At 39.7% G+C, this 11,330-nt stretch overlaps 1 protein-coding gene across 1 annotated transcript; it reads left to right on the forward strand.

Moving 5' to 3' along the window:
- Positions 1 to 68: 68 nt before the first annotated feature.
- On the forward strand, positions 69 to 10,147 carry enoph1 (enolase-phosphatase 1). The gene is made up of 6 exons (XM_053340067.1): positions 69 to 363; positions 1,865 to 1,966; positions 4,989 to 5,191; positions 6,721 to 6,853; positions 7,459 to 7,582; positions 9,083 to 10,147. The coding sequence occupies exons 1-6, from the start codon at positions 280 to 282 to the stop codon at positions 9,220 to 9,222; spliced, it is 786 nt and encodes a 261-aa protein (XP_053196042.1). The 5' UTR covers positions 69 to 279; the 3' UTR covers positions 9,223 to 10,147.
- The last annotated feature ends 1,183 nt before the right edge of the window (positions 10,148 to 11,330 follow it).

The following is an 11,330-nucleotide window of genomic DNA, read 5'->3' on the forward strand; positions in this document are numbered from 1 at the left end:
AAAAAACAAAAAAACAAAACAATCGGCCCCTCCTGCGCATGCGCGGCTCCCATCCCCATTCTGCTGTAGTGACAGCAGTCTGAGCTGGATCCTCTCTGACAGTCTGAACATGTGTCTGCAGCCGAGGAGGAGGCCATGAAACTGAGCTGCTGACTGCCTCATAACCCGGTGGACTAACTCCTTTTCCAGGTTCCGGTCCCTACTAACTCGTCGGCTCCCGCTCTGACAACCGGAGAGGACCTTTAGTGAAGCTTTCTGCAGGCCCCTAACCCTAAAAAAATGGCCACTGTTTCAATCCCTGCCTGCACCAGCGCACTCTTGCTGGACATTGAAGGCACAACCACACCTATCACATTTGTTAAGGTGAGTTTTTTTTTGTTTTTTATTAATCACCCTGTTTTCATTTGTGTTTAACCTGCTCGTTAAAATATATATTTGTTATAATATTTAAGAGTCTGGTAGAGAAGCGAGAGGCGTTCAAGTCCTATCAGAGTTATCGTAAAATACAGATTCACACTTTGGAAAAAGCATCAATATATAAGTTTTTAACCCTTATTTTGTTTTTATTATTCATTCTGTTTTTCCTTTTTGTTTAGCCAGCACGTTATGTTGTAATATGCATGTTATAATATTTAAGAGTCCACACATCTGGTGGAGAAGAGAGAGGCGTTCAGTTGATAGCAGAGTTATCGTAAAATACAGATTCCCTCTTGGAAATAGTGTCAATATCCAAGTTTTTAAATGTGATGTGGGAAGTTTGACTTTTCTGGAAAGTTTTAAAGATATTAGATTTTTCTATTTTATATCCTGAAAAATTGTAAACTCAAGCACGCAATAATCCATTGTTCAATGTACTTAAACTCAAATTTAATGCTTATATCAGAGTTATCATAAAATACAGATTCCCTCTTGGAAATAGCATCAGTATCCAAGTTTTTAACCCTTTAAACAGGCAGGAGTGGAAAATGAGATGTTAATTATTCTTTTTATTTACTTTTTATTCACTTCGATGTTACTATGCATCTCAATTGCACCTAAATAAAACAGTTCAACAAATAATTTTAAAAATATTTTGTATATTTTGGATTGTTTATGAGTTGTATCTCCACCAGGGAACGTTGCTCCCTATTAATGTATTTAAAAAATGTATATATGTATGTATCTCCTGGTGAATGTTGCCTGTTTTAGGGTTAAATATGATTAGGGAAGTCTAACCTTTCTGGAAACTTTAAAAACAATATCAGACTTTCTATTTTATAACACATAAATGCCAAAAAACTAACAAAAAATGGATAAGTCAAGCACACAATAGTCCATCGTTCAATGTACTTAAATAAAAATGTGATGCTAATATCTGAGTTATTCTAAAATATGGATTCCCATTTGGAAATAGCATCAGTATCTAAGTTTTAAATATGATTTGGGAACATATTTTCTGGAAGCTCCTGAATATCAGGTTTTTTAATTTACTTTATAACATGTAAACGACAAAAACAAACAAACTCAAGTAAGCAAAAATCCATCGTTCAATGTATCTAAACCCAAATTTCAATGCTCATAATTGTACAATGAACAGTGAAAACACAGTATTTTTAGAGCCTTACATAACCAACTAAAATCTACACTGTCAACTTTAATTATTATTAGATAATGTGATCTTAAACCTAGTTGACATATCTCCCATCCTTCCCTTATGACCTGAATGCATCACAGTTCATTTTGGTTCTATTAAGGCAAAAATCTTACACAGCAGATGGAAACAAATATGAATAAATTACTAAATATTCAACTTATATCTCATATTGATACATTGTGAATAAATTGACCCAGTTTATTTGTATTTTTTGTCCTTTTTTATTTCCAGGATATCTTATTTCCGTACATCAGGGAACATCTTGAAGATTACCTGTCGACTCACTGGGAAGAAGACGAGTGCAAACAGGATGTTCATCTTCTAAAGAAACAGGTACGTCTGTGTGTGTGTGTGTGTGTGTGTGTGTGTGTGTGGGTGTGTGGGTGGGTCGGAGGTTTCTGGCATTCACCTATTTCCAAGGTGCATGGAGAAGGGGAAAAAAGCATTATTAATAGACCAGTGCGTTTGGGCCTGCAGGATGACCCACAATCTGAAACGCTCTGGTCTATTAATAAAGTTCTTCTCTACTACGAGTGTTTGCTGGAGCTTTTTCACTTCCTGCTTGGATTTAAGGAGAAGTTTGACTTGATTTTTAAAAGTTCTTGCAGATTGTAACTCAGCTTAATGATCACTTAATGTATATATACTTTACATTATCAGCATTCAGAAGGGTTGGGGTTTTTTTTTCTGTGTTTCTGGTGGAGAAGAGAGAGGCGTTCAAGTCCTATCAGAGTTATCGTAAAATACAGATTCACACTTGGAAAAAGCATCAATATATAAGTTTTTAACCCTTATTTTGTTTTTATTATTCACCCTGTTTTTCCTTTTTGTTTCTGTTGGATTTAAGGAGAAGTTTTACTTGATTTTTAAAAGTTCTTGCAGGTTGTAACTCAGCTTAATAGTCACTTAGTGTTTATACTTTACATTATCAGCACTCAGAAGGGTTGGGTGTCTGTACACTCAGTCCACTTAAGTCTGAAACAAATACCTCAACAGCTTAGCAGTGAAGGAGGGAAGACTTTGCCCCTTGTTTCATTTAGTAGTGGTCATAGTGGTATTCATTTTTCTAAGAAGCTTTTGTTTATTTAGCATTTTACCTTCAAATAGAAGATTATTTATTTCAACACAGCCTCCCTCCATCTGCTGCTACATTAAACATGAGATTGATTTATTCTAATTTAAGTATTTGCAATCAAATGTTAGATACAGGAAACTTAAATTAACTTAAATTGATTATATTCCAGTTACCTTTGGTCTCCTATAACGGGGTCAGTAAGGGTAAAGAGAAGGAAAACCTCCATACTGTTTATTTAATTGATTAGTTGATCAGCAGAAAATTAATCAGCAACTATTTCAATAATATAATAATCGTTTCAAAGGAAAACATTTTTAAATATGAGGATTTGAAGCTTTTCTGTATTTTTATATGACAGTAAACTGAATATATTTAGGATTTTTTGGACTCTTGATCAGAAAAAAAGACACTTGAAGACGTCAATATGAGCTCTAATAAATAATAAGAAGCATTTTTTACTATTTTCTTTCCTTCACTATTTCAATCAATCAATCAATCAATCAATCAATTTTTATTTGTATAGCGCCAAATCACAACAGAGTTATCTCAAGGCACTTTACACATAGAGCAGGTTCTAAACCGAACTCTTCAGGTTTTAACTTTAAAGAGACCCAACATTCCCACATGAGCAACAGTGGCGAGAAAAAACTCCCTTTTAACAGGAAGTAACCTCAGAACCAGACTCAGAGTGGGAGAGCATCTGCCTCGACCGGTTGGGGTTGAGAGGAGAGAAAGGAAGGATAGGAGAGAGGGGAAGGAGAGGCGAGAGAGGAAGGAGAGGAAGGAGAGGAGAGAGAGGAAGGATAGGAGAGAGAGAGGAGAGAGAGGAAGGAGAGGAAGGAAGGGAAGGAGAGAGAGGAGAGAGGGGAAGGAGAGGAAGGATAGGAGAGAGAGGAGAGAGAGGAAGGATAGGAGAGAGAGGAAGGAGAGGAAGGAGAGGAGAGAGAGAGAGGAAGGAGAGGAGAGAGAGGAAGGAGAGGAAGGAGAGGAGAGAGAGGAGAGAGAGAGAGGAAGGAGAGGAGAGAGAGGAAGGAGAGGAGAGAGAGGAAGGAGAGGAGAGAGAGAGGAAGGAGAGGAGAGAAAGGAAGGAGAGGAGAGAGAGGAGAGAAAGGAAGGATAGAGGAGAGAAGCACAATGAAGCTAGAAGGTCCGGGACTGGAATCTGTCATCCGGACGTCTACAGGCCCAGATTACCTGTGAGACGAGAAAGCACAGACAACTCCGGGGAAGAAGTTTAGGTTATTGAATGCATTAACAGAACATGAATGTTAATGGATATAGATGGATGGATAGAGAGATAAAGGGAGGGAGGAGGAGAGAGGAGCTCAGTGCATCATGGGAGTCCACCGGCAGTCTAAGCCTATAGCAGCATAAGCTAAGAGCTCTAGGAGCCCTAACGATAAGCTTTATCAAAAAGGAAAGTTTTAAGCTTACTCTTAATATTTCAACTAAACAATTAATTTATTCAGTCTCAGCCTATAATGAAAATAATCGTCATTTGCAGCAATTAAACCACAAATAGCTGCATGAATGAAGTAATAAATAAAAGTAAAATGTCCTCAGTGTAGATGTTAACTCCCTCAAACAAGCAGACGTTTTATTTTTGTGCCAAAACAACCAAAAATATTTCAACGTGTCCTGATGTGGGGTTGCAGTTTTATCCAGATACTCATCTATAGTCAGACGAGCTCGGACTAGTCTGACGTTACATGAACTGATGAAGCTTCTTGTACTACTACTCCAGCTGCTCTCCATTCAATCTCCCAGACAAACATAATTAAGTTTATTATATGACTGTTTGTGTGTTGAAGTGATGAGTCCTCCTCCTACAATGTCTAAACTTAGCTCAAATTAAATGTAATAATAGATCAGCACAGGACTCAAACTAACTATTATTTCCACTATTTATTCATATCTCTCTCTCTCTCTCTCTATCTATCTATCTATCTATCTATCTATCTATCTATCTATCTATCTATCTATCTATCTATCTATCTATCTACCTACCTACCTATCTCTGTCTCTCTCTCTCTCTCTCTCTCTCTATCTATCTATATATCTATCTATCTATCTATCTATCTATCTAATAAAACAGATTTTCTCGATTTTAAACAAATATTTATTCAGATTTATACTCTCAGGAACAATGTTGTGCTCCTCAAACCTGAAAATGAACAATAATTTAAGTTTTCTGGGACTTCTGAAGAGTTTATAACCCCAACAATATAAAACCTAACCCGATAAAGCTCCTCTGTTAAACTTCCCTGCCTGTTGTTTCAGATGGAAGAGGACATGAAGCAGCACCGGGCGTGCCCCGTCCACGCTGTGGACCAGACGGTTCACACAGACGAGGAGAAGGCCATTAGGGAAGTAATGGATAATGTGCTGTGGCAGATGGCTTCAGACAGGAAGTCCACAGCACTCAAACAACTGCAGGGTCACATGTGGCGAGCAGCTTATAGTGCGGGGAGAATCAAAGGCGAGTAAGTACGCTGATCGATTTTTTTTATTACTACATTTTATACTAACGCTTTGTTAAAACCTGAGTTAGTAGGAAGGCTGTAAGGGAACGTTAATGCTGTTTAATATCTTAAAATATAAAGAATGAATCAGCTCAGATGTGTTTCTCTACAGCTGTGAGCTTCAGTATAAGGCAAGGCACAGTGAAATATCATTAATCTCATTTGAGTCTTGACTTACACTTCCTGAGGATGTCACATTATCTTCTGCGTCCGTCGCTAATAAACCTCCGTAAATCCACTCAGAAATCATCCAGTGATCGTTGTCTGGACATTTTATGGATAGATTACACAACAGGAGCTGCTAATAGTTGACTCAGCAGACTTTTAATAGTGTGAATTTGACAAAATGTGAATAAATATAGGCAAAAAAACCCCCAACATGAATAGCAGCACAGACACATTAGAGCCTGTTTGATGAGCTTCCTAATAGACTAATACCTTGGTGTTAGTTGTTTACATTTATTAGATTAACAAAACATTTGTAATAAAAGGGAAAGCCGTTCTTAAAGTGGAAAAAAATACTTTAAATACTGTAATTAAAACTGGTTTGGGTGTAAAAAATGACTCATATTCACTCTGGATCAGGTTCAGGTAATGTTAAAATCCCCTCACTTCCCCTTTAAAAAAATCCAGTCTGAATTAATTGAAATATTACATGTTTTTACTACAATATGAAATATAATATAATTAGGGCTGTCAGCGTTAACGTGTTAATCGCGATTAGATTAATGCAATCCATAACGCGTACATTTTTTTAAATCACATTTTAATGTTGCAAGCCTTTTTGCCCCTTCTACTCACCCGTAGACGGCTCCTCTAGCTGTAGCGCTATGCTTTGAAGTGGCCTCCTGCAGTAAACCTACCGCGCTGATGGAAAGTAAGAGAGCTACTGGACTTTTGAACGGCTTCTTTAACTTTAAAACACTTCCAGATGGTTCAGTTGACAAGTCAAAAGTAAAATCCAACCTGTGTCAAACGGAGTTTAACTACCACCGGAGTACGTCGAGTCTGAGTTAGCACCTCCACGCTAAACACCCAGGTGCAGCCAAGCGAGCCTCAGCTCCACCAAAGTACCATTTTGGAGTGTGGGAGTCGCAGCAGAGCCGTGATTGATTCCCAGTTAAGACACTCTGGTAAGAAATGCTTTACATTATGGGCTTAAAACTGCCTTCAAATGTAAAATAACAGGATTTTAAACATGCAATTCAAAATGTGATTAATCGCGATTAACTACGGAAATTCTGCGATTAATCTCGATTAAAAAAATTAATCGTTTGACAGCCCTAAATATATCTATAAGTATCAGAAAGAGATACAAAATATTTAAAAAAAAATACAAAATATTTAGAAAACATCTGTAAATCCTGCTGAAATTCATCATAAATCGTGACAATTAGAGGACATTAATATAAAAAGAATCACTGTGCCTTTACAAAATGAAATTGAATTATTAGGATTTAATGTTTAATATTTCATGTGGTTGTAAACAGGATTTACCCGGACGTCGTTCCGTCTATCAAGCGATGGCGAGGAAAAGGCCTGAAAGTCTTCATCTACTCGTCCGGCAGCGTCGAGGCTCAGAAACTTCTGTTTGGATATTCTGTGGAAGGAGACGTTTTAGATGTAAGGACTAAATATTTAACCTTCCTGTCATCCTCCCGGGTCAAACTGACCCCCTCTGTTTTGATTGTTCCTTCCTCCCTTTATTTCTTTCTTTCCTTCCTTCCTTCTTTCCTTCCTTCCTTCCTTCCTTCCTCCCTCCCTCCTTCCTTCTTTCCTCCCTCCCTCCTTCCTTCTTTCCACCCCCCTACCTTTCTCCCTTCCTTCTTTCCTTCCTTCCTCCCTTTGTCCTCTCCTTTCTCCCTCCCTCCCTCCTACCTTCCTTCCTTCCTTCTTTCCTCCCTCCCTCCCTCCCTCCTACCTTCCTCCCTTCCTTCCTTCTTTCCTTTCTTCCTTCCTTCTTTCCTCCCCCCTACCTTCCTCCCTTCCTTCTTTCCTTCCTTCTTCCCTTTGTCCTCTCCTTTCTCCTTCCCTCCCTCCTACCTTCCTTCCTTCCTTCTTTCCTCCCTCCTACCTTCCTTTCCTTCATTCCTTCCTTCCTCCTTTTCTTCCTTCCTTCTTCCCTCCCTTCATTCCTTCTTCCTCCTTTCCTTCCTTCCTTCTTCTAGCTTTTTATGTGATATATCTTCTTCTGGTTAATAAGATGTGTGTTTTATTTCTCCTCTCAGTTATTCGATGGTCACTTTGACACCAGTATAGGTGCAAAGGTCGACAGCAAAAGCTACGAAAGAATTGCGGAGCGGATCGGCTGCCAACCGGAGGAAATCACATTCCTGACAGACGTCACTCGAGGTGAGTAATATTCACAAACACTTCCTGTAGCTGCCAGAATATGTTTAGTATTTAAAAAGTTTATCCAACATGTTGCTGGAATCAGGTTTTTATTCTTTAATATGATTTAATAGTGATCCTGTTTTAGTTATAGTGATTATCGTCTTAATTAAATAAAGGAGCTGTTACACCTGCAGTTATGTGTAAATAAAGTTTACCTGAAACCTCAAACAACAGGAGGTTAGTGGAGTGTCCTCGAGCTTCATCCTCGAGCTTCGTCCTCTTAAAACATTTACAGAGTATTTTCAGTTTTTCATTGTTTACATCCTGAATGTTTACCAGCCTGCAGCCAGTTTATTCTCACTCAACATTCACAGTAAAGGCTTCTGATCAACTTGTAATCATCCAACTTGAGATAATCGACTTGCAAAGTGATTCAGATTTAAAGGACAAATTTGCCTCGGTGGGCTTGGACACATTTTATCAGCATCTCTTAGCAGGGTAACCCTATGGTTTATTACAGTAAAGTTATAATATATACTATTTGTAGCTTACTATGCAATGGTTTTACTGGTCTGGCTCACTTTAGATTGGGCTGGACCAGTGAAATTGGGCAGAATGAGTTTGATACCCCTGCTATAGAGTAATAAGGCTACTATATGATATGAAATTGAGTATTTATAGTATATAGTTTATAACAGGTCCAAAATGAAACTAACAGATAAAGAGAAAACCACGCAATTACAAATCCATCTCCTACTTCAGCACCTCGGACAGCGCTGTGGATTTATCAATACACAGCTCAGTCAAAAATTGATAAAAATAGTACTTTTAATCAACAAATGTTTAATCCTCTGTAAATGACAGTTAGCCACGCTAGTCTGCTAATAAACGTTAGCCCCGCTGGTCTGCTAATAAATGTTAGCCCCGCTAGCCGGCTAATAAACGTTAGTCCCACTAGCCGGCTAATGAACGTTAACCCCGCTAGCCGGCTAATAAACGTTAGTCCCGCTAGCCGGCTAATGAACGTTAACCCCGCTAGCCGGCTAATAAACGTTAGCCCCGCTAGCCGGCTAATGAACGTTAACCCCGCTAGCCGGCTAATAAACGTTAGCCCCGCTAGCCGGCTAATGAACGTTAACCCCGCTAGCCGGCTAATAAACGTTAGCCCTGCTCCCAGCCCACTGACGTAATCGGTTCTTGCTTTAGACCAGCAAAGAGTTGGTGCTCGCTCTGGCTCCCGTTCTGAGGCTCGGGGCAGGAGCACTGGTGGTGGAAAAGCAAAGAACCGGTGCTTAGTCAGGCTCTGACTCTGAACCAGCACCACCTCCAGCTCGGTGGAAAAGGGGTAACAGCGTCCGGCAGTCTGTTGACGTCACATTTTAGTATCGGCTCGGCTCGCTTGGAAAAAACCCAAGCTAGAGCTGTCTGGTGGAAAAGCTCCATAAAAGATATTTCAGCTCGTATTAAATCCTAATCTTGATGATGAGATCCGCTGACTGTTTGATTTTGTCGTTGCAGAGGCGAAAGCGGCCGAGGACGTCGGCGTGAACGTGGCGTTGGTCGTCAGGCCCGGAAACATGGAGCTGACGGACGAGGAGCGAGCTCACTACACCCTCATCACGTCCTTTAACCAGCTGGAGCTGACGGGACGAGCTTAACGCCAACACACACCGGTGGAGGAAACGACAGCGAGAACTTCTCTGACTTAATTTCATAAATAATGACCCATCCCGCCTCTTCTTTTACCTCTTCCTCCTCCTCCTTCCTCCTCTTCCCTCCTTCCTCCTTTTTTTAGCTTTATCCACATTGACGGTTTAAAAAAAAAAAAAAGGTGCAAGAAAGGAGATGCAAACACGGCTGGAGGAAATCCCCGTCAATGCATTTTTTCTTTTCAGGATCACACATCAAACAGGAAGTGGAAGCGGAAGCAGGAAGTACAAACAGATCATCACTCTCATTCAAAAATCCACAGCTGTTAAAAAACGAAGCTTCGAGCCCTGAAGGGAACTGCTGCACACAACACGTCGATTTTTTTCTTTTTTAATTTTTTTTTTTTTTTTGAAGTTAAGTCAAACTTTCCAGTCGTCGTGTGAACATGTGTGCGAGTTATTATAAATATATATGTGTGTGTATGTCACCTGTTTTTTGTAAAGATGTCACAGTCACGCTCATAGCAGACGTAAGAAGTTTTACTCTGTTGGTTAAAGCCGTTCGAACAGCGTAATAATAATAATGATAATGATAATAATGTTTTTAGTGAATAGAGCAACGAGTATAGAAGCACTGAGCAGGAAGTTGTCATTTCATCATCATCGTTATGTCTTAATTAATCTCTTCCTCCTCCTCCTCCTCCTCTTCCTCTCTCACAGGTATATCTATTTAAATGTGCCATCCTCGTCGTTTATCTGTAATGTAGGTCAATGAAAAGTTAAAAGGAAAAAAAAAGTTGCCAAATTGATGATTTATGTGTGGAGTAAAATAACTGGTATTAATTCAGGAAATGATGATCTTCCAATAAATGCCTTTTTGTCTCACTTAAAAGCTTCAAATGTGCAAAATGTTCATGTTCCATTAAAATCTCCTCCCTCCTTTAAGAATGAATCCAGTCTGATTGAAGTTGATATATCACATTTTTCTCCTCCTTTCCTCCCTCCCTCCCTCCCTCCTTACTCCTTTCCTTCCTTCCTTTCCTTGCTTCCTCCCTCCCTCCTTACTCCTTTCCTTCCTTCCTTCCTTCCTTTCCTTCCTTCCTTCCTTCCTTCCTTTCCTTCCTTCCTCCCTCCCTCATTTGTCCCTTCCTTTCTTCCTTCCTTCCTTCCTCTTTTCTTCTTTCATCCTGTCCTCCCTCCCTCCTCTTACTCCTTTCCTTCCTTCCTTCCTTCCTTCCTTCCTCCCTCCCTCATTCGTCCCTTCCTTCCTTCCTTCCTCTTTTCCTCCTTACTCCTTTCCTTTCCTTTCCTTCCTTTCTTCCTTCGTCCTGTCCTCCCTCCCTCCCCTTACTCCTTTCCTTTCTTCCTTTCTTTCCTTCTTTTCTCCCTTCCTCATCCCTTTCTCCTGTCCTTCCTTGACCTGAGGACGACAGGAGGGTTAAAAGTCTCTGATCAGCTTCTATTGAGCTTCAGCAGTGTGAGTTACTATAGTTATTATAGTTACTATGGTAACAGTGTGAGTTAGTCATATCAAGTGATATCTGACACATTTACAGTCTTTTATAGCATCAGATTCCCTCTTAGTGTTTCCTGTTGAGCTGTGGTGGAAGTATAGTAACAAAAAGACTTTGCTACTAAAAACACTGTAACGCTGAAACATAGAAGATGAAGATTTGACTCATTTGGACGACTGAAGCTTCATATTAGCTTCAGGTTTAGTCCTCCGTCACTTACCGGTACATTTTAAAATATAAGTGCATTATGAAGGATCTTCTAATGGTCAGTAAGAACAGGAGGAATCATTACAGCATTATAATTTAATGAGAGTAGAGTGTGTGTAAGTGTTTCGGCTCCAGCAGACTGAGAGGAGACAGAGAGTTTTAATGTGCTGAAAGCTAACAGGGATGTGTGTGTGTGTGTGTGTGTGTGTGTGTGTGTGTGTGTGTGTGTGTGTGTGTGTGTGTGTGTGTGTGTTTACTGGCACTCGGAGGCAACAACAGCTCAACAGTCAGTTTTTGCCCCCGAGCCCCCAAAAAACAGGTAAATCTGGTCCAAACTCTCTGAACACACAATAAAACCCTTTATTTGGACTCTAATATTGACAGTTACACAAAAAC

The sequence above is a fragment of the Scomber japonicus genome, chromosome 19 (assembly GCF_027409825.1).
Source record: "Scomber japonicus isolate fScoJap1 chromosome 19, fScoJap1.pri, whole genome shotgun sequence".
Classification (NCBI taxonomy): domain Eukaryota; kingdom Metazoa; phylum Chordata; class Actinopteri; order Scombriformes; family Scombridae; genus Scomber; species Scomber japonicus.